Source organism: Rattus norvegicus, chromosome 3 (genome assembly GCF_036323735.1).
Source record: "Rattus norvegicus strain BN/NHsdMcwi chromosome 3, GRCr8, whole genome shotgun sequence".
Classification (NCBI taxonomy): domain Eukaryota; kingdom Metazoa; phylum Chordata; class Mammalia; order Rodentia; family Muridae; genus Rattus; species Rattus norvegicus.
The window spans coordinates 90,414,580-90,437,201 of NC_086021.1; the positions used below are offsets into that span (position 1 = coordinate 90,414,580).

Genomic DNA, 22,622 nt, shown 5'->3' on the forward strand with positions numbered 1-22,622 from the left:
TTAATTATTATTTTTTTAATTTTTAAAGAAAGGACATATTTTCTGCAGTGTCCCAATATCTGTTGTTAAGACTGGACAAGTTAAGAGCAGAGGTTTGGGAGTTAGGCAATTTTTGGGCTGTGTGGCATGACCCTGGGCAAAGTCCTTTTAGGATTCTCCACTAATCTCCCTCTCTGGCCCAGAGATATCCACAAACTGGAAATCCCATTTCTTGGCAGTTAGCTCGCAGGTGCGCTTCTCTTTGAGGACAGCTCCCATAACTTTGAACCCATTTTAGTGGGGCAGCTAGTGAGTCTGTCAGACTGAGCCTGCCATGTTTGAAGTCACTGGGGTATAGGATGACAGCACCCTCCCCCTGTGCAGTAAGTCACTTGAGTAGCCTTTTCTGATACTTGGTTTTGGGGGTGATCTGGGCACTTCCTGATGCTGGCCTTCCCACCACCTCTCTGTGAAAAGAGAGCTGAGCCAGAAAGCTGGGCGTGGTGTCGGCTTCTAGTGCATAAGAAGCTCTCTCTCAAAGGAGAGTAGAGAACTGTGGTTCAGGCAAGGAAGACAGCCGCAGCTCATTTGCTCTGGGCTGGAGTGAGCAACACAGCTGGTTAGTCCAGCTATCTCATGCTGATCACAAGCTCCGATGGGCAATTATAAATGTCTTTGATTAATAAAAAATGGGGTGATGAATGAATAGTTAATCAATGCAGTCTGGCAGGAAGCCTCTCTCAGAACCTGGGCCGGGGGTTTCAGCAGGGGTGAGGTGGGGAACAATGAAAAGGGTCCTTAGAGGTGAAAGGCAAGGCAAGATAATTTCTGCTTAGCACTTCTGCCCAGATTCTAGCTCCATGATTTTACTGGAGGTTTTCTTGGCAGCTCTGGGGATAAACTTAGGGTCGGGAGAGAGCTGATGAGAAAGTGGGAAACTGTGTACCATGCCCACTCGAGTGGACAAGGTAAAGCGTTGGAAACAATGTGCGTGCATCCACGTTCAGTTGCCTTTGATCTCTATGACTGGACCACCGCCTGGAACTGTTTTAAAACTAGCTTGGTTAGGGCCATTCAGGCAGGATTACCTAAGGCTTAAAGTCAGTCAAAAGAGAGCAAAAAAACCCTGTTCGAATCCTAGACAGCTGTTGGGATAGGAAGAAAGAAGAGGGTTTTGTTTTTGTTTTTGTTTTTGTTGTTTTAAGAAGGAAGCAATGGAAACCGGGCGGTCCCCAAGCCCTTGCGGGAAGGGGCGAGAAGGAGGCGGCAAGCGGGAGGAGGCAGAGGACTGGGAGGGGCGATGAGAGCGGTGGGTGGGGGTGGGGTGGGGGTGGGGTGGGGGGCGGGAAACCCGGTCGAGGCGCGGGAACCTGCGAGCTTAGAACACGCGGGTAGGACTGGGTAGGACACCGGGCGGGGTCTAGCCGAGTTCTGCTGGGTCGGGCCGGGCAGATCCGGACCGAGCGGCTCTGGGCTGCCGGGTCATAGTGGAAGACGGTGGCTTGGTGGCGGTGGGACTACAGAGACAGCGATCTGGGAGAGAGTGGCCGCGGGCTGGAGCGCGACCTATGGCCTGGTGGAAGTTAGTGAATGTCGGTAGAGGGAGCGGGGGATGGAATTGTGGTCCTAGACAAGGCTCTTGTTGGGATATTTTTCATAGTGACCAAGTAGCTATGCGACCCTGGGGCAAGTTCCCAAAAAAACAAACCTTCAGAATTTCTTTGTTTCACTCTGTTGCACTGAAGAGTTCCAGCTATAGACCGAGCATTCGTGTGTGGTCAGGTGCAAGGTCCCCCAAGGCCTTCAAATGGCTCAGGGTGACTGTCTTTTGGTGGACTGTATTCAGACTTTCAAGTGGGGGGGTGCGGGGGCGGTTCTCTGGGGTTCCTACCTCTGCTTGTGATGTTCCCAAACACTAGGCAGGTATGGCATGTGCTGTCATTGAGGCCTGCCTTATCTTCTTAGCCATGGGTAGTTTCGCAGATGCTGTGAATGAAAGGATGTCTGAACAGTATTTTGGTCGGTGGTGGTGGGGTGGGTGTTGTTTTTGTTTTTCCATGTTTGGGAATGAACTGTGGATAATCTATGGCTAAGCCACATTCCCTGGTCATGTATGAAAGTTTTTACTTCCCAAAGCATCACGGCCTCTCCTGAGGACCCCTTTCCCCTCAGCTGTCTTTTTTCACAAGCTTCCTGTACCAGGCTGCTTCTGCCTTGTTTTCAACAGGATCCAGACAAACCGATCCACGGCATTTCTTGCTCAACCCAGAGACAGTTGGAACAAGAGGGCTCATTGAAGTCGAGTGCTTGCCAAAGGAAATTTCCTACACACCACTACCAGTAGTCTCTGAAGTTCAGGATAGGATTTGTGGACCCACTTCACCTCAGACCATGGCGAGCCAGCTGCCCCTTTACTTGGCCACCTTCTTGACTGGGCTGCTGGAATGCATCGGTTTTGCTGGTGTCCTCTTTGGCTGGACCTCACTGTTGTTTGTGTTCAAAGCAGAAAACTACTTCTTAAAGCCCTGTGAACAGGACTGCGTGCTCGGGGGCAATACAACAGGCCTCCCTGGTAAGGACAAAGCTGCCTTTTTAAAGGAAGCTATGCCTGGTTCCTGGGAGTTGAGAAAGAAAAGGGAGGTCTCCCATCCTTACCCTGCCAGCCTTTCTATGGGGGAGGGACGGACTGTCTGCCCCCTTCCCCTCTGTGTGGAGGCTATCAAGGAAGGAAGTACCTACCAGCTTTTAAAGGACACCAATACATTCTAATACAAGTTGCTAGCTTTCTGGTCAGCAAAGTTGTTCAAGGTAGTGGGGAATCCAGTTTGGGAACTATCCTAAAGGTTGGGGTGATTCTGATTCAGCCTTACATAATCAGGGTTCCTAAGAACTTTTCTTTCCCAGACCTCAAAGCTCAGGATGAGAAGTTCTCCCTCATCTTCACCCTGGCATCCTTCATGAACAACTTTATGACCTTCCCCACTGGCTACATCTTTGACCGCTTCAAGACTGCTGTGGCCCGCCTGTTAGCCATGTAAGTCCAGAGCCCCCAGCCTGGGCAGAAGCTAGGGGAGTGTTTAGGCTGCAGTCTGGCTTGAAGGGAAACCCTGCCCTGGCAGTTGGGTCACAGTCTGTGGACCCTTGGGTAGCTCCACCCTCTTCCCTCATGCTGGGCTTCCCTTCCTTTCCACCTTCCCCTGTAGTTGGTAGTGTCTTATCCTGTTACATACTCAACTTCCTGAGAGGCCAGAGTTTCAAGATTGACAAAATGTACAGTCGGTACTGTCTGTTTTCCTTGTCCCTGGAATCCCCAGTCTCATTTCCGGCAGGGCCCCACATCTAGGTGACTGAAGCTCTGCCTTCATTCTCTCTTGCTTTCCATTTTCTGAGTAGTCCCACCCAATGGTAGAATTTCAGGTTTCTCTGATTACACTGGAGGCTCTTGCAACTTGGGTGTCTCTTGCATGAGTCAGAGACCTCCTGTTCTTTTCCAGGGTTCTGTTGCCTCCTGATTACGATAATGCCCGTGGCCAGGTTCACTGATAAGCAGGGGTCTGCTAAGGCTCGATACAGCCCATAGCGGGAGTATATATGTGGTGAGCTGACAGAAGGATAGGAAAGTAGACAGACGGTAAAGCAAGTCCCTTACATTTAAGCTTTGGGGAGAATAAGCTAGACATAAGCTTGGATGTTGATTTCCATTGTTCCTTCTTCTCCATGCCATGTCCTTTGAGTTTCTGCTTTCTAGTACCACTTTTGCTACATGAAAGCCAGGCAAGTGTCTACTTCTGTGTTGGTGACTATTCTGTTGCTGCGATTATATATATATATATATATATATATATATATATATATATACACATATATATATATATATATGTTATGTTCATATATATATATATGAACAAGGCAACTTACAAAAGGAAACATTTAATCGAGCCTGTGCTTCCCGAGCCTGTGATGGCGTAAGGCAGGTTTGGCCTTCAGGCTGCACATCTGGATCCACAAGCAGGAGCTGAGAGTACAGTAGTGATGACAACACAGCCCCAGTACACACCTCCTCAAACAAGGCCACGCCTCCGAGTCCTCCCCACCAACTGGAAAGCGGTTATAGGAATGTGTGAGCCTGTGGGTGGCATATTCATTCAAATCCCCACAACTTCGAAGCCACACCCCAAGCTGGGAACTCTACGACTTTTGAGTTTGGAATCTAGATCACTGTGATCTAGGCACGTCCAACCCTTCTCACATTGTGACACCAACCTGAACTCTCAACACACACACACACACCTTGATAACTTTTCTTTTTACTGAGTTTATGATTCTCTTAGTTGAAATTCACAGCTATTCTTGGTTGGATGTCAACTAATGCTTTCCTTTTCCAGAAAAGGCTACCAAGGCCAGAGAAAGGCAGCACCTTGTCCAAAGTCCTACGTGGAGGAGAAATTAGAATTCAAGGTTTTCATTTGCAGATTAGGCATCTGGACGAGGTGGTCTTTCCTCAGGGATTGGCCTCAGGACAAGAGGGTCTGTGCAGTTCCTACTGTATTCCTGAGTCTTTTACACACCAATTGAGCTCTTTAGCCAAGATTTCCCAGTTTAGCCTTAGACTCTGGACTCTACTTACTTTCTTGTTACTGAGATAAAATACCAAAAGAAAAGCAACTTAAGGGAGGAAGCCTTCTCAAGGCTCCTGGTTCTGGTCCATCATAGTAGGACATCCCGGCAGCAGGAGCCTGAGGGAGCTGTTCACATTGCATCTGAAGTCACACAGAAGATGGGGTGGGGGTGGGGGTGGGGGAGGTGCTGAGCTCACGTTTTATACAGTCCAGGATCCTCTGCCATCTGAATAGTTCCACTCAAGTCCAGATGAGACTTCCCGTGTCAGTTAATGTAATCAACCCATTGCCCAGGTGATTCTAGTTTCTCATCAAGTTTACCACTAACATTTGCTATCACGCGTCCTAGTTGTGGGGTCAGGACTACCTCTCAGTCTTTCAGGATTTCTTGGATGCTGACCTCTCAGAAGTGGCTGTACCCATGGAGTTCCCTGGCTCACAGTGCTGTCAAATTCTAGCTAGTGTTGGATGTCTGCTGAGCCGACTCCTACTCGGTCCTCATGTTTCTTCTTTTAATTGGATGCTTCTGTATTTCAGATTTTTCTACACCTGCGCCACACTCATCATTGCGTTCACCTCTGCAGGTGAGGGCAGACAGCTGGGAGGGAGGGACAATTGGGGAGGGGATGGATGGGCCAGGTACAGAAGGCAAAGGGCCCATGATAGTTTCATAGAGCCACATTGTCTGTGAAAAATTTATCCTACGGAAGAAAGAACTGTATCTATATAGTATTAAAATGTTCTCCTGTGGTTCTTTTTGTAACATGCATGATAATTTTGAAAATAATCTCTCAGCAGAATCAAAACCAACAGCCCTGTTGCATGCAAAAATTTGCTTCCAGTGATTCCTATAAAAGTCTGGGCATTCCTGACTCGCCTGTTTTTCTTTCTTTTGTTATGTGGGGGTGAAAGCCCAGGGGAGATAAGATGAGAGGAGAGGAGATGTGGGTGAGCAGGGGCTAGTTTAATGACTTACCTAAGGCCATGAATAAATATGAGGGAAGCAGACCTAGAAGCAGGAGGTTAAATTGACCAAGAGGTGACTTGCAACATTCCTCCCCAGGGGAATATTGGGTGGCTTAATTTTAGGGGTTGAGAAATAAGAAAATAGATCTGTTGTGTAATAGCTGTATCAGAGCCAGCTGACTTCATGAAGGAGGTTCCACTTGTGTTCAGCGAACCCAGGGACTTGGTGTTTTGGTCCAAACAAATCTCATGAAGTCATGTTTTTAAGAGTTGAGCAATAAGCCTATTTATTTATTTATTTATTTATTTATTTATTTATTTATTTATCTATCTATTTACATTTGTGAATTTTGAGCAAGAATCCCATTACTTCTTTATATTACTATTTGCTTATGTATATGTGTTGATGTGTGCTCTCTCTCGAGTGTGCCTATAGACTGTGTGGCTTACTTACATCTATGGAGAAGCCAGAAGTCTACCTTAGTCCCCTCAGGTTTCTTGTGGCTTTCAGTCAGCATCTCTTGCTTTGTGTCTAGTTTACTCGCTTTGTGCTGGTTAGGCTAGACTTGCTGGTCACAGATCTTCACGCTTGCAGGGCAAATTCTTTACTGACTAAGCCAACACAACACCCAGCTCTCTTAGTCAATGTCATATTGGTGGGAAGAGACACGTGACCAAGGCGTCTCTTATAAAAGAAAGCGTTTGGGCTGGCTTACTGTTTTAGAGGGTTAGTCCATTATCAGCATGGTGGGAAGAGTGTTGGCACAGGGAGATATCGTGCTGGAGAGATAACTGAAAGTTCTACTACTGGATCCACAGTCAGGAAAGGGTAGGGGGGAGGCCTTAGAAGCTTAGGCTTCTGAAATCTCAAAGCCCACTCCTAAGTGACACACTTCCAACACGGCCACACTACTCCAACAAGGCCATACCTCCTAGTCCCTGTCAAGTAGCACCACTCTCTAATGACCAAGCATTCAAATCTATGGGCCTATGAAGGCCATTCCGCTCCACATCACCACACCTGTTGAGCAAAAGTCCCTCTCCCTCCATAAAACAGGACTTGTTTTGGGAAAAGTATTGACGCTAGGAAGATTTTATTGCGAAGCTGATCTCCAATCTTTAGCTCATTAGGAGAGATGTACATTTGTAAATGACAGAGAGTGAATGGCAAATAGTGTGACTCATCTCTAAAATCATCTCCATAGCTTCTCTAGGCATGGAACAGTAGTTACTGAAGAGGAGATTAAGAGGTTGCCAAGATGTCTTAGTGGTAACTTGCCACCAGGTCTGATGGCCTGAGTTTGATTCCCAGAACCCACATGGTAGAAAAGACCCAACTCCCACAAGTTGTCCTTTGGCCTTCACACATATGCCTTTGCACCCAGACACACAGACATACATACATATACATACATAACACACACACACACACACCACATATCTACACATGCACACACACATATATATATACCACACATACACACGCACATATATATAACGCACATGCACACATATACATACATACCACATACACATATATGTAACATACACACAAATAAAATGCAGGAACAATAGAGGATCTAGAACTGGCCTAATACACCAATAAGCATTGAATTACCTGGTACAAAATTGCTCTTTTTAAGACTACTCTCAGTGATTTAGAGTCATTTGGAGATTATCCGGCACTTAGGAGGCCTGTTGCTTGCATGCCAGTTTTGCTTGCTTGTTTGGCCTTGTTTTGCTTAGAACCTGGAGCACGCTCACTCGTGCAGCATTTCCAATGACGTGCCACAAGGCAGTGCTCACAATCTCACAACCACAGGGAAGGGCCACAGGCATTTCTTTCTCAGTCGTTACAGTGCTCTGGTAAAGCAGGGTAGAGTTTCTCGTTTCTGTTCATCGGGTGAGGAGAGTGAGGCCGATTCAGAGGGTAGCTCATGCTCATGGCGATGCAGTGATTTTGAGGCTGGATTTGGGGACTGACTCCAGATTCCTCTTCTCCCATGGTGATGGAGCAGGCATTTGTGGGCTACTGCAGATCCACAACCACCTTTGGTAAGGAGAAGGGGGCCTCAGGACACATGAGAAGGCATCATTGGAGAGTCTCTTGACCTAAGGCCCTTCAAGGACACCAGCAGGCTGGTGAAGTGGGCTGCAAGTGCTACTGTCTTGGGGCTGATGGGAGCTGGAGCCTTCTGGAGGAGAGAGGACAGCTTCTGGGGCTTTGGGTTCCAATGCAGTCACCACTCATTCCTGTGATTTTTATGGTTCCAGACACTGCCATGTTGCTCTTCCTGGCCATGCCTATGCTTGCAGTGGGAGGAATCCTGTTCCTCATCACCAACCTACAGGTGTGAGCTCCCTTCCCTTATCCCAGGCAGCTGAGGGAGGGCCAGACATAAGGGGGCTTTCCAGAGGGGTTGACCAAGAGCAAAATAGAAGGAATTGGGGTGCAAGAGGGCACACGTGTGGGTGCAGAGAAGGGTAAAATTGTTTCATGAATAACTAAGTCAGCTAAGTTTGTCTTGTCTTCTCCAGATTGGGAATCTCTTTGGCAAACACCGTTCAACCATTATCACCTTCTACAATGGAGCATTTGACTCCTCCTCAGCAGTGTTCCTCATCATTAAAGTAGGAATGCCAGAAGCTGGAGCTGAGGGGATAACCCACTCTGTAAAGTGCCTACTGTGTGAACACAACCACCCGAGTTAGATTCCCAGAATCCGTGTGAAAAGGCTGAGTGTCCGGTGTGAGTTTGTAATCCCAGTGTGGAGTGCTGCAAACAGGCAAATCTCGAGGCCACTCTCTCCTGACAAATGATATTTAAGGCCGTTCTCTGGCCTCCGTACGCTTTCACATACACAATACTAACTTAACATTTATTGAACACTTGAGCCCTTATTAATTCCAATCGCTTGGCCTGTGAACCCTGCATGACTTCTGCCAGTCCTGGAGGTGGGCACATTCCTCAGTGTTAGGGAGATCATGGTGCCTGTCAGAGGTTCTGCCCTGGTAACTGGCATTTGAACCTGCATTAGGCCTGTTTCTCTCTAGAGATGAGCTTGTGACCACTGAGCCCTCTCTTTACACTAAGCCTATACTCTGCTCAGTGGAGGAGGAAGATGACAGCATGACATACTTGGGTCAGGGATATACAGAAATGGGGAACTCTGTAAAATTAGCATTTGCTGACGTGTGTTTCCACCTTGGGGAAGTGGGTAGGAAAGGCTAGCGAGGGCCTTAGAGACTACACAGGGCCTTTCTATCTCTCCCAAGGGCTGGTTGAGAGTATTAGGAGAACAAACTGTTGGCAAGGATATTAGAAGCCCATTAACAACCACTCTGCTAATGGTTTTGTTTTTTTATTAAGTTAATTGTTATTATCATTTAAGACAAGGCCTCTTAAGCTGGCCCAAGACTCACCATGTAGTCCAGTGTGTTCTCAAACTTATGATCGTTCTTCCTTAGCCTTCCGAGTGCTGAGATTACAGATACGTGTCTTGGCGCCTAGCTTCAGTTAAGTTGTTTTTTGAGACAGCATCTGCCTGTGTAGGGCAGGCTGGTATCTTGTAGCCCAGGCTCGCCTCAAACTCTCAATCCCTTTGTCTTAGGCTCTCCAGTGCTGAGGTTAGAGGCAGAGGTCACCATACCTGGCTTGGTTAATGATTTTAGTGTTTAAGTCAGTGCTAACAGTTTTATCTGGTTAGTGCCTTGCCTAACCCACAGGATGATTTCTGGTTGGTCTAAGCTAACAATGGCAAACCCTGTCTCTACTACTGACAGGTAGAGGCAGGCATGTCATATCCTTGCAATGAGATAAAATAGGTGTATGGTGTAGAACTTTAGGGGATGTGTCAACCCTGAAGGAGGGTTTTCAAAAGCAGAGTAGAAGAGAACCTTTAGGTTGGGGGCTAGCTCAGTTGTTAGAATGCCTGTCTCACAAGCACAAAGCCTTGGGTTCAGGTCCCAGCAGTGCACAAGCAAGCTTGGTAACACACCTTTAATCTCAGCACTGGGGAGATGACGGCAGGAAGACCAGAAAGTCAGGGTCATTTTATATTATACAGTGAGCTTGAAACCTACCTGACCTACCCAAGACCTAGTTGCAACACCAAAAGCATTCTTCCCTCCCTGTCTCTGTTCTTCCTCCTTGAAGATTGCAGTGGGAAGGAAGGTGTAATAGGTGACACTGTAGCAACCCCACTTTGATTGTGAGGCAACCAGCTGGAACCCAAGGACTGTCAACAGGAGCAAAGAATGGTTGTCCCTGAATTGTCCAACCTGGAATTCTCTCTGGGCTTTTGTTAGGCTACCCATGGGCTCATGAACCCTTAGTCCCATGAGCACCTCAGCAAGAACTTCTGAGTCTCTGAGGCTCTTCAGACCCTTTGCTGGTAGCCCAAGAGCCATTTTCCAGGTTCCCATCCCCTTACCTGGTAAAGCTTACCTGGATGCATCTCCTTCTTTTTGAAGGGGGAAGGAAGGGGCTGGAGCAGGAGTGGGATTCTTAGTTTATAGGACTTGGTTGCTTCCTGTGTGGTCATCTCGCCTCTCCAGACCTCACTGTCATCCTCTGTAAAAGGAAGAGGTTTGTCTCAACTTGTGGTTTCTAACCTGGAAGTTGAGGAATTTAGAGGTTTCTTTTGTTGTGTGAGTCGCCCTGGAGAACACAAGGGAGGATCCCTCTGTAGCTTCCCACAGATGTGTTTTGTAAGCTGACCTCTTGTCTGAAGAGTTGCCCAAAAGGACTTCTTGCTATTGGGAGGAAATAACATTAAGCAAAAAAGATTTGTGGAGGCCGCACAGGATTGTAAGGGCACGTGACAAGATGGCACCCTGCTGCTTGCTAGGCTCTGGGTGTAGGGACATGAGGATCTGGGAGGGCAGGCAGGAAGCTATGCTGAAACTTTCAGAAATGTGACTTTCAGCTTCTGCTCCTACGCTTTACACATGTGATAAAATACATATAGTCTAAAATTTACTGTCAAACTTTTACAAATTATCTATTGGTGTAGGGTGTGTGTGTGTGTGTGTGTGTGTGTGTGTGTGTGTGTTCGCACGCGCGCACACATGTGCATGTGCCACAGCTTGTCTGTGGAAGTCAGAAGACAGCTAACTCAAGGGAGTCCATCCACCATATGGGTTGTAGGTGTTGAACTTAGATCATCGGGCTTGGCAGCAAGCGACTTCACCCACTGAGCCATTTTGCCAGCCCATAACCATTTTTTTTTTTAATAACTAGTTTTTTTTTTTTAAGATTTATTCATTTATTATATATAAGTACACTGTAGCTGTCTTCAGACACACCAGAAGAGGGCATCAGATCTCTTTACAGATGGCTGTGAGCCACCATGTGGTTGCTGGGAATTGAACTCAGGACCTCTGGAAGAGTAGTCGGGTGCTCTTAACCGCTGAGCCATCTCTCCAGCCCCCCATAACCATTTTTTAAGTGTATAGATTAGGTACATTTGTGATACTGAGCAACCAGCACCATCACCCATCTGGAGAAAATTCCACATTATAACATTGGAACCCTGTATCCATTGAACACACGTTCCTCATTTCTTCTGCCCATTTGCAGCCTCTGGCAATTGCCATGATACTTATCTGAGTTTGAGCATCCTAGGAGTCTCTTGTAAGTAGAAAAAGACAAAAGTTGTCTTTCGGGGGCTGGCTATCTTCATTTGATTCCGTGTTCTCAAGGTTCATCTGTAGCGTGTGTGTGCCATGATATTCTTCCTTTTGTAAAAGCCATGTGTCACTGGAGATACCGCATTTTGCTCATTCATTCATCTGCCCACAGACGCTTTGGTTTCTCTCCACACTTTTTTTTTTTAAAGTTTTATTTATTATATTCTGTAAGCTGTCTTCAGACACACTGAAAGAGGGCACCAGATCCCATCACAGATGGCTGTGAGCCACCATGTGGTTGCTGGGATTTGAACTCAGGACCTCTGGAAGAGCAGTCAGTGCTCTTAACCACTGAGCCGTCTCTGCAGCTCTGTCTGCACTTTTGACTGTGGTCTGAAATGCTCCTGTAAGGACCGTGTTATCCTGATGTATTGTTCTTTTCTCCACAGCTTCTTTATGAGCAGGGAATCAGCCTCAGGCACTCCTTCATCTTCCTGTCTGTCTGCAGTGCCTGGCATGTTGGGCGTACTTTCCTTCTGATGCCTCGGGGACATATCCCCTACCCACTGCCTCCCAACTATAGCTATGGGTAAGCATGATTGGCCAATGTCCCATCTGATCTGAGGTAGGAAAAGGAAAGACTAACCCTGCTATAGGAGAAGAGTGTATTGGTTAGCTAATGCTGCATAACGAGCATGCCAGGCATTTCTTATTTTCCTCCTTTTTTTTTTTTTTTAAAGATTAGCTTATTTTGTTTTTGTGCATGAGTGTTTTGCCTGGGAAAATGCCCATGTATACCGTTGGTGTCCATGGAGGTCAGAGAAGGGTGACAGGTCTCCTAGAGCTAGAGTTACAGATAGGTGTAAGCCACTATGGGTACTGGGAACCAAGCCTGGCTCCTCTGAAAGAGCAGAGAGTCCTCCTAACGGCTGAGCCGTCTCTCCAGCTCCTAAGAACTTATTTCTTACATCTGAGCCAGACTTGGATGATCTTATCACTTCTGCCTCCGATCATCTGATGTGTTAGCAGGGAGCTGGCTGCTCTGCCAGGCCCTCACTTACATTGGGTTTGGAATAGCAGGGATGTCTATGGCACAGGCTTGGGTATGAGCACATAGTGGTTCTGGGGTTCAGAGAGGGGGCAGAAACGCACGCGGTTCTTTGAGGCTTTGACTTGGAATGGATGTGTCACTTGTGTGCTACATCATCTTGGCTGAAGCAGTTCTCATGTCTAGCCTAGATGATGATGCGAAATGGGCAGAGTCCCATTGCCAAGGATTGGAGTCAGAGGAGGTGGGGTGCCATGGTCACACTGGCTGTCAGTTGTAGGGAGCCTAGGGGGCATCCTCATTTGCTGCTCCCTTGCTGTTTGTTGTACCCCATGTGCTCTTTGAGTTCATTCTCGCGGTCTCATTTCCCACTGGTAGCCATGCACTGACGGCCGAGTACTGATAGCCACGCCTTCATTTCTCATCTGTGAAGATGAGGCTCTGAGGGGTAAAGCTGGAGCCACACGGGAACGTCCAGAGCCAAGACTTGTAACAAAGACCTCTTCTCTTTTTCCATATTTCTAGGATACCCCAAACTTGTCTATCAGAATCAATCAGATCATTACAATAGAAAATAAAACGGAAACATGGAGACCTGGCTATTAGCCAATAGACATTCTGATTTAGTTGGCCTAGGTTGCCACTTGGCTGTCAAGGTTGTTCAAAAGTGATTCTGTGTGAAGCACACAGGATCCTCTGCTCTCGCTGTTTTCTGGTCGTGTTCTGGTCAAGCTCATAGTGTGGGACTGAGTGTCAGGGCTTCTGTTTCCACAGCTTGTGCTCCAGGTTCTGTACCAGGAAGGAAGAGAATGAGGCAGCTGAACATGAGACCAAGGAGTTGCAGTCAAGGGAATGTCAGTCACCAAAGGAAGGTGAGTTCCGCTTTACCCACGTCCCCTGCAGACACTGGCAGCCCCATGCCTTGGTGGCTTTTAACCCCAAGAAGTCATCCCAGAGGTTCAGAATGAGGCCAGGCCATGCAAGGAAAGAGCCCAGAAGCATTTCTTCAATCCCCTTACTTGAGAGGTGGCCCAGAAAGGGCAGGGTCTTTGTGTGTTTTCAGTGCCTCTTTTTTTTTTTTTACCTTTTCCACCACATACACAGCTCTCCTCACACTGAAATCTATCTTCCATGGCCCTGATCTCTACACTGTGGTCTCAACCTCTCCTGGGATTCAAGGGCAGCAAGGTTGGCACCCGTGTCTCCATTTCTTTATGTCTCTTGGCTCTGACCTCTTCCCATCCGTACCATCTCCAATCACTTCCTCCTTTCTCTCCTCTGTCTGCTCTGGGTATTTGCTTATGAATATTATAAACCATTGTTAGCTACAGTAGAAAGTAAAAATAGGAGGAGGAGGGAGGGGTTGGAGGGAGACAGGTCATAGGGCAGAAGTAGCAGCTGGGCAGGAGAAAGCAGTTTCCAGAGCAGGGCAGTTAATAGAATTACATTGTATCTGAGAGATTTTTTTTTCTCTATATGAGCAGATTTTAGCTGTTCTTGGCACACACAAAAAAAATGGGCAACAAAGTGAGGTGATGGATATGTTAATTTGCTTTGCTATGGTAACCATTTTACTATCTATATGTACCCGATGACAGCATGTTGTGTGCTTTAAATACACACAATAAAATTTATTTGTTAAAAAAAAAAAGAATAGGGGCCAGGGTTGTAGCTCAGTCAGCAGAGCCCATGCTAGCATATGCAACGGCTTGGGTTCAATCCCAGCACTGTGTACATCGGCATGATGGAAAGGAGATTCCATGTCAACCTTAGCTACACAGTGAGCTCCAGGCCAGCCTGGGCTACATAAAACCCTGTCTCAAACAATAAAAAGAGTAAGAGGGCTGTGGAAGACTCACACAATCAAGAGGAAAGTGAACCAGGCTACAGAATGGTGGAACCAGGCTGTCTCTGAGCATTCCTGTATATTAAACTCTTAGCCAGTACCTAGTTAGGGAGAACGGTTAATTGGTCAACTGCATGAGGAACAGAATATTTAATTCATGGTCCCAATTGGACCAGAGAGAACAAGGGAGTCCTAAGGAAATGAGGGATTCTGGGACCAAAAGAAAGGTAGGGGACACAGAGTAGACTAGAACAGCTGTCCATCTTTTTTTTTTTTTCTGGAGCTGAGGACCGAACCCAGGGCCTTGCGCTTGCTAGGCAAGCGCTCTACCACTGAGCTAAATCCCCAACCCCATAGCTGTCCATCTTAACCTTCACTCTGTCCCAACATTCTCCTCGTTTTTCATTTCGCCATCTTGGCTGAGAACGATCAGAAAAGTACTACAGCAAGAAGTGTCATTGACGGGCTGGAGAGATGGCTCAGTGGTTAAGAGTACTGACTGCTCTTCCAGAGGTCCTGAGTTGAAATCCCACAACCCTCTGTAATGAGATCTGATGCCCTCTTCTGGTGTGTTTATAGAATCAATCAATCAATCAATCAATCAATCAATCAATCTTAAAAAAAGAAGTACCCGAGCAGGCTGTGAGAGACAAGATCAGATTTCAAGATACCCAGGAACAGGAGGAGATCCATCGAAGGTGGAAGGACAAGATGACGAAGCATGGTGGAGGGGATGGGGGAGTTTTAGCTGGCTCATAGAAGACAAGAGTGGAGGACAGTGAGCTTAGGCCTGTGGCTGTCTTGTTAGGGGCCCTGGGCCCATCCAACCCTTCCTCTTTCCGTGTCGTTTATGCCTCGTCCCTCCCTTCCCTATCAGAGAACTCTGGACCAGAGCAGCAGCAGCAGCAGCAGCAGCAGCAGCAGCAGCAGCAGCAGCAGCAGCAGCAGCACTCCTTCCGACGCTGCGTGTTCTCTCACCGATTCATCTTGCATGTGGTGTGGCTGTCCATCATACAGTTGTGGCATTACCTCTTCATTGGTACTCTCAACTCTCTCCTCACCAAGTTGGCTGGTGAGGATAGTGTGAAAGGTATGTGGGCTTCAGAGGAGTCTTTCGGGAAGTCTCAAGTAGGAACCTAAGGCCCTAAGAGACTCACGAATGCTGTGAGCAAAGCTATGGATTCCAGAGCCGTTTTTGAGGGTCTGGGGAGGAGGGCTAGAGAAGGCAAGGGTGGGAGAGTCTTCTCTTGTGAATAGCCTGGAAATTTCTTCTCACCCCACCCCTCTCTATTTTTTGTGCCTTCACAAGTCAGTGCCTACACAAATGCCTTTGCCATCACCCAATTTTTTGGCGTGCTGTGTGCCCCCTGGAACGGCTTACTCATGGACTGCCTTAAACAGAAGTATCAGAAGGAAGCCAAAAGGACAGGTAAGCCTGGGATCGGGGAGCCAGGAGGAGAGATCTTCATAGACTTCCACAGTCGCCCACTCTTTGCCTTTTCCCTTTCTCCCTGACTGGCCCATCTATCCATTCAAGCCTTGGTCATACATTTTGTGTCAGCCATGGTAGCAAACCCATGGGGATTTAACAGTGGAGGAGACAGGTCAGTCTTGTCTTCTTAAGCTGTACTAATCTAGACATAGTAACAGTCCATAAAGTACAGATGGCCTGCTACTGACGGAGTGCTGGAGTCCATGACCAGGCAGAGTCACACCCACACAGCCATTCTGTTTTCCTATTTTCGTTGTTGACAAATCACATGACATAGCCAATGCTTTATTAGATACTGGACTTCCTGTTGGGTGGCTTTGTCCAGCTGATGTGAAATGTTTTAGCTAGTGTACAGAGCCATAATACCCCTAAGTATGTTAAATGCATTTTCAACTTGCTGGTATTTTTGGCTTCCGATGGGGTTTTCTGGATATAGCTCGACTGTGAGTCACAGAGCCTCTGTGAGCATGCAGCTGAAGGGACAGCAGACTGTGGACACCAAGAAGGGCGTATATATTACCTCTTCTGGGTGAGGCAGGGTTGTTGTCAGGGAAGGCTTCTTCACGGAGTGAAAAGACAGAGAAGGGAGGGGAAGAGCCTGGTCGTGTCTGAAGACCACAATGGCATGACAGAGCTGACAAGAGATAGGTATTCAGGAATCTGGATCCTTTCTGTGAGTGATTCAAGCTAATCAAAGGGCAGAGTTTGAGAGAGTTGAGGAGAAAACAGGAGAGAGCATAAGAAGGCTTCAGGCTACTCCCTGTACCTTGGAGTTAGAACGTGCTCCTTGGGTGTGGTTGGCAGAGCAGAAGGATGCTGGGATATTTCACCCTATGTGAGCTGGGACATAAGGGAGAAAAGGAGGGAGCACTGGTTACTGTTTGCTTTGTCTCCGTCCTCCTCTCAGCTCTCTGCACCTGAACCCTGCTTCAGGAGTTTTACACCAAGTTTAGGCTGTGCACTACATGTACGTGTAAATACCTCACCCTTCTCCTTAATAAAAACAGTCTCCGTTCAATCAATATCACCATGAAAATCCCCATTCATTCTTAATATTTTCCAATATGCAACTAACTGCCTTTCACATCTCCCCGGTTGACCTTAGTACATTGTTTCCTGACTGTTTTGTTCAGCATCTCCATACAGTTAATGTGTCCTTTATATCTTCGTTTTTATTATTTGTTTAAGACAGGGTCTCATCTAATTTAGGCTAGCCTTCACGTTACTACATATCCAAGACTGGCCTTGAGTTTACTTTGTAGTTTAGGATGGCCTTGAACTTCTGATTTTTCTGCTGTCACTTCCTAAGTGGTAAGGCTTACTACCATACTCAGCAAACAGACTTTTTCCTCCCTCCTCTTTTCTGGTACCGGGAATAGATACTTGGGTCTCATGCATGCTAAGCAAATTCTTTGCTACTGAGTTATATCCGCAGCCCCAATTCCCTTCCTTCACAGTTTATGTCAGTGAACCTCCTCTTGTTTATTTGTTGAAGAAAGTGGGATATTTTTCCTGTCAGATTTCCCACATTTGGATTTGGCATCTTTTGGGTATTTCATGAATGAGTTCTTTTGATTGGGCATTTCCTGTAAATAGGCAGATTCAAAGCTTGGAGGAACCCCCCCCCCCTTTTTTGGCAAGAGTAAGTAGAAATGGAGTAGCTGTGGCCTCTCTGGTTCCTTCACAGCCCCCTGCTATTCACAGCCTTCCCTGTTACGACACTGAGACGGATCAGTTGCTTTAGAACTTAGTCTGATCCATCCATTAGAAAGCTTCCCACCAGCCTCAGCAGCTAACGATTTTGCAACCACTGTGATCAATTTGAGACCCATGATTTGATTAGGGTGCTATTGTCATCTTTCCTCTGGCTTTTAGCAGCTACAATGCCTCCAGAAGACGCAGCTTTTCGCACTGTTTCTTTACCCTGAAGTAAACGCTTGCCTTCCTCCTCTGCTTAACCATTTCAGGGTGACACAGTAGCTGCACATCCCACCAGAGACAAGTGGCACTACTGTCTTTAGAGTCCAGCGGAGGTTCAATGGTCTTATTTTGTGTCTGAGTTTTTAAAACTTTATGGGTTTTTTTTAAAACAACCTTATTTTCAAGAATTTCATATGTGTATACCACGAGATAGGATCTTATATGATTTTTTTTTTGGAGGGAAGATTGCTTTGTTTGAAAAACATTTAAGTTGTACAGTGTATCTGACGTGGTCCCATTCTGTTCTGCCTTCCTCTTCAGTGCTGGAGATGGGGCTCTGGGCTTCTCATGTGTTCTGCAAATGCTCTTCCTCTTAACTGCAATCTGGCCCTAACTATTTGTGGGATTTTTATTTTTGGCCTGGCTCTCACTATGTATCCCTGGCTGGCCTAGAACTCACTATGACCAGGCTGGCTGTGTTCTGCTTCCTCAGTGCTGAGGTTAAAGGTATATAAGGCATATGCTACTATGTAGGTGGGTGTGTGCCTGCAAAGTTCAAAGGACAACGCATGGGGCTCAGTTTTTTCCTCCTACTGTGTGGACCCCAGCAATGGAAAACAGGTTGTCAGGCTGGTGACAGGCACCGTTTCCTGCTGAGCCATCTCACGGGCCTCGCCATTCTTCTTCAGGCTTCCATTGATCCATCTTTGGCCACCAGAAACTTTACCAGTCTTAAAATGTGGGACTCTCAGACACGACTCAGTTTTGGTCAGTGCCCTTGCCATCTAGTGCAAGAAAGGTTTGGGTCTGTTTAACTGGACATTTCCCTGCACCAAACTTGAAACTGGCCATTTCTCTAACCAGTCTTGGGTCTCTAGTGGAAAACAATATTTAGAGACTTCAGGTTTGGTGTTCTCTCTCTCTTTGTATGCTCATCCTTTTAAAATTAATTTTTAAAGTTCTCATGGCGGGTGGTGGGCTTCTTGGCATTTCTTACTTTCATATACACTGTATATGTATACAATGGCATTGTATGTGTTCAATATCTACCATTCTTATTCATCCCTCCCTCCTGCTGGTCCCCACACTCCCCCGAATAGTCTCCCTTCCTGCCTTTGTGTCATCCTGTCTCATAGGAGCTATTTCTGCACTCCCATGTCATCTTTCTTTTGCTTCAGTGACCCACATGCATACTCACACATGTACACAAGCTGCACACGTACACACGAGTCTTTCTGGACACAGTTCGGTCTCATTTCTTGTTTCTCTCTGTTCCTGACATTTTGAGATTGCTTCTTTGAATTCTGTTGAAAACACTCACAAGTTAAGCAGTTAACATTTCCTCAAAAGCAAAAGTGGGAAACGAGTTCCTCCTTTGCTTCTTGTTTTCCTTTATTTCCTCCTTTCTTTATTGTCTTACTTTAAAATATGGCAATCATCAATGTATAAACCAGTTCTGTATAAACAGTCATCATTATCACCATCATTCCCGATTCTAGGTTACAGGGGACAACAGTGGGTGTGGAGCCTGATGAGAGGCCACTGCATCTCTGAGTTAGGAAGCCATGTGGAACTGAGAAGATTGGACACATTTGATTGACATGTAGGAGGACAGTTATTAACACGGAGGAGTTGGTATTGAGATATGACCTGGTTCTGTTTCCCTAGTTCCTGCTCTCCCTTGGGTGTACTTACAGGCACCTCTCTTTCCTTCTGGACCAGGTTTGTCCTCTGAGGCTGTGGCTCTCTGCTCCATGGTGCCTTCGCTGGCCCTGACGTCTCTCCTGTCCCTGGGCTTTACTCTGTGTGCCTCCATTCCTGTCATAGAGCTCCAGTACGCCACCTTCATCCTGCAAGTGGTCAGCCGCTCCTTTCTGTACGGGTGCAATGCCGCCTTCCTCACACTGGCGTAAGTAAGCTTCAGGGAAAGGAAAGGAAAATGGGCTGGCAAATGAAGAAATTGTGGGGTGAGATGGGCCTGAAGGTGAGGGTACCTTTAGAAGGGCCATGGCTGGGTATGAGTCCAGGTGGGGAGGATGGAGCATTCCCACACCAGAGCCTCTGTCCAGGGGGATTGTCTGGGAAATTCTTATTTCCCTCCACTATCCACTTGTGTTCTCACTCTCCCAGAGTCATCTTTGTGTCCTTGGCACTGCATTCTTGCTTCTTTTGACAGCACCTGCAACAGTCTTTTCCTTAAGACCTTCCTAGACACAGCCTAGGCCTGGGTCCCTTCAGTTCTTACAGGGCCCAGTATAGTATCTTCTCTGTGTCTAGTGCGTAGAAGAACTGAGTAGAGTGGGAGAAGGAAGGGCTTGCACAGGTGGGTGAAGGGCAGGCCTATGACAGGAGAGCTGGCTGATAAATTTTCTTGAACACCAGATTCCCGCTTGGAGCGGGAGTAGTTGTGGGGGGACTGAAGGAGGGTATCTGTAAAACTCACTGAAACCTCTATCTTTCTCTCCTGAAGTTTTCCCTCAGAGCATTTTGGAAAGCTCTTTGGTCTGGTGATGGCCTTGTCGGCTATTGTGTCTCTGTTGCAGTTCCCCCTGTTCAAAGTCTCCCCGGAGAGCAAAGCTGTATATGTGAGTACCTCGCAGGGCCTATTCCTGGCCAAACATGTGTGTGGGCCCTTGACTATAAAGGTTACCCAGGCTGGACCTACTGCATGGGGCCCCAGCAGGGGGCGCCCTAAGATGTCTCAGGAGGCCTGGACGTGTTAGAGGCTTCTGCAGCACAAAAAGGAAATATTCAGGGTTTCACTTCTGAAATTAGCGTCCCAGACAGAAGCCTGGCTCAAGCTGGGGCTTTCTAAGGTCATAGAATTAACCTGGTATCACTTCCCAGAAAGCCTGGGCTTTTCATAGGTCTGGAGAAAAATAGTTTGTGAGAATGGACAAATGTATTACTCCAGAATAAGATGCAAAAATCCTCTCAGAATTTCAAGCAAAAGGGTTCCCTACTTTCAGTTAGTGCAGGCTAACCCTGACTTCTACCTGAGACTAGGGCATATACTACCTTTGTCTGAGGGCAGGAGCTTCATACTTTCATCCCTGGGGCCCATACTCAGTAGATGATAATGGGCCAGCCCTAGTAGGTAGTCAGGGCTCTCCAATTTTGGGGGTAAATTGAGGACCAAAGAGATTAAATGACTTTCAAACTCAGATACTCAGAGTCATGGTGAGTTAAAGCATAGAGGTCTCTGCATTCGGGAGTCAGTGTTCTGGTCCCTGATGAATCTGTTTGTCTCATTAAAAAGAGATCATCAGGATGGAGAGGTGGCTCAGAGGGTAGGGTGCTTGCTGCCAAATCAGGAAACTTCATTTGGATCCCTAGGACCCATGGTGGAAGGAAAGACCCAGAGGTTACAAGTTGTTCTCTGACCTCCGCATGTGTTCCATGACACTTGGAAACACACACACACACACACACACACACACACACACACACACACACACACACCACACACACACACACACACACACACACACACACACACACACACACACAAATGAAGTAATTTTTTAAAAGCTCAAAGTGAAAAGCAAGTATATAAGTCTGTCACTAGAAGGAACAAGGCTATGCTTAAGGCGTCAGGAGCCCTAACTTAACATCTAGATGTAATCTAACAGTTGCTTCCCCAGCTTCTCATAGGTGGTCACTGGTCCCACTAGGCCATTGCTTCCTCAGTCATGGAATGGAATGGGGCTGGCAGGTGGCTTATTAGTAGAGGGCTTGGTAAGCACACACGAGGCTGAGTTCAATTGTGAGCACTGACTAAGTCATGTAGGGTGGTATATGCCTAGAATTCCAGCACTTGGGAGACAGATTAGACTTTCGAGCTCAGCCTGAGCCTGCCTCAAGAAAGAAAGAAAATTATGAAAATAAACCAAAAGTCCTACAGTTACCTTAGTATCTAGGTGGAAAATAGACCAAGTGGGACTTTGTTGAAGGACCAAGTAGTTTCTTCTGTTGGTGATGGGTGCAGCTCAGAGTTGCTGGAGTGGCCCCTCTTTCCTGTTTCCTCAGGTGTCGATGGGGCTTGCCATTTTTCTGACATTGGTCCATCCCTTTCTGGTGTACCGTGAGTGCCGTGTTGAGAAGACAAAACCATCAGTGGACGCCTAGCCCAGAAGCCCTCACTCTCTAGCCTTGAAGATGCCTTTCTTGCTCTTTAGTCGACTTTGATGATGCAGTGTCCACAAAGACTGCCTACCTAGGAGAACTGTCATAGGCAGCCATAGTTTTCCTTAAACAACAGCAGCAGCAGCAGCAGCAGCAGCAGCAGCAGCAACAACAACCACCACCACCACCAGAAACAAAAAACAAGGCATAAAAAGGTCATCCAGGACTTTTGATTACCAAGAAGAGAATTTCAGTGGCCAAGTAGCTAGCCTTCATACCAACCCATAGCAAAGCTCTATGTGAATTCTTAGTTTGGGAGCAGAAAGTTAATCCCTGCACGGGGCCACAGCAGAGCTCCCTGCAAGGGACAGGGAGATATGTCACAGAGTCATGCTATCCCAAAGGACTTAGGAAACAACTAACTGGCTAGCCACAAAGATTTTGGACACCTCTCCATACCCTACGTGTGAGCAGTATCTCCTCTTCAGGAAGAGGGATATTTATTGACTTAGGGCACTTTTTTATATATAATTAGCTTGGGGCTTGAGAGATGGTTTAACTCTTAAGAGCACTGGCTACTCTTCCAGAGGAACTGGGTATGATTTTTTAGCAGCACCCACATAGTGGCTCACAAACTGTAACTGCAGTCCCTCCATAGGCACTACATGCTTGTGCACAGACATATATGCAGACAAAACATCCTTACACATTGCATAAATGACTTCTTTAGGTAATAATTTTATACAATAATAAAGCCTCTATGTTTAAGGCAACTACTGCTTCTACCTCTTTGAATTTGTATGTGCATGTGCTTGCACAAGTGCATGTGTGTGCTCGCAGGGAGGTGTCACCTTTGGGGACTGGGTGCAGGACGGAGGTGGAGGGGAGTAGCATGGCAGCCTGACACAGAATTGGGGCACACAGGTGGGACAAGCTCCTGTCCTGTGGGACAAGTTCATCAGATATGAACTCTCCGAGCCCTTCCCTCTCTACACC

The 22,622-nt window shown here is 46.9% G+C and overlaps 1 protein-coding gene across 9 annotated transcripts in view; it reads left to right on the forward strand.

Annotated features, from left to right (window-relative positions):
* The first annotated feature begins 242 nt into the window (after positions 1 to 242).
* Slc43a3 (solute carrier family 43, member 3) overlaps positions 243 to 22,622 on the forward strand; it is a 35,833-nt gene continuing 13,453 nt past the window's right edge. The window contains exons 1-13 of one of the 9 annotated variants that reach the window (XM_006234468.5): positions 243 to 362; positions 2,207 to 2,551; positions 2,884 to 3,013; positions 5,136 to 5,182; positions 7,839 to 7,915; positions 8,103 to 8,195; positions 11,645 to 11,784; positions 13,018 to 13,115; positions 14,967 to 15,179; positions 15,399 to 15,518; positions 19,224 to 19,410; positions 19,972 to 20,086; positions 21,531 to 22,399. In XM_006234468.5, coding sequence (XP_006234530.2) covers positions 2,371 to 2,551; positions 2,884 to 3,013; positions 5,136 to 5,182; positions 7,839 to 7,915; positions 8,103 to 8,195; positions 11,645 to 11,784; positions 13,018 to 13,115; positions 14,967 to 15,179; positions 15,399 to 15,518; positions 19,224 to 19,410; positions 19,972 to 20,086; positions 21,531 to 21,629 — 1,500 coding nt within the window. In that variant the 5' untranslated portion in view covers positions 243 to 362; positions 2,207 to 2,370 and the 3' untranslated portion in view covers positions 21,630 to 22,399. 9 annotated transcript variants of the gene reach the window in all.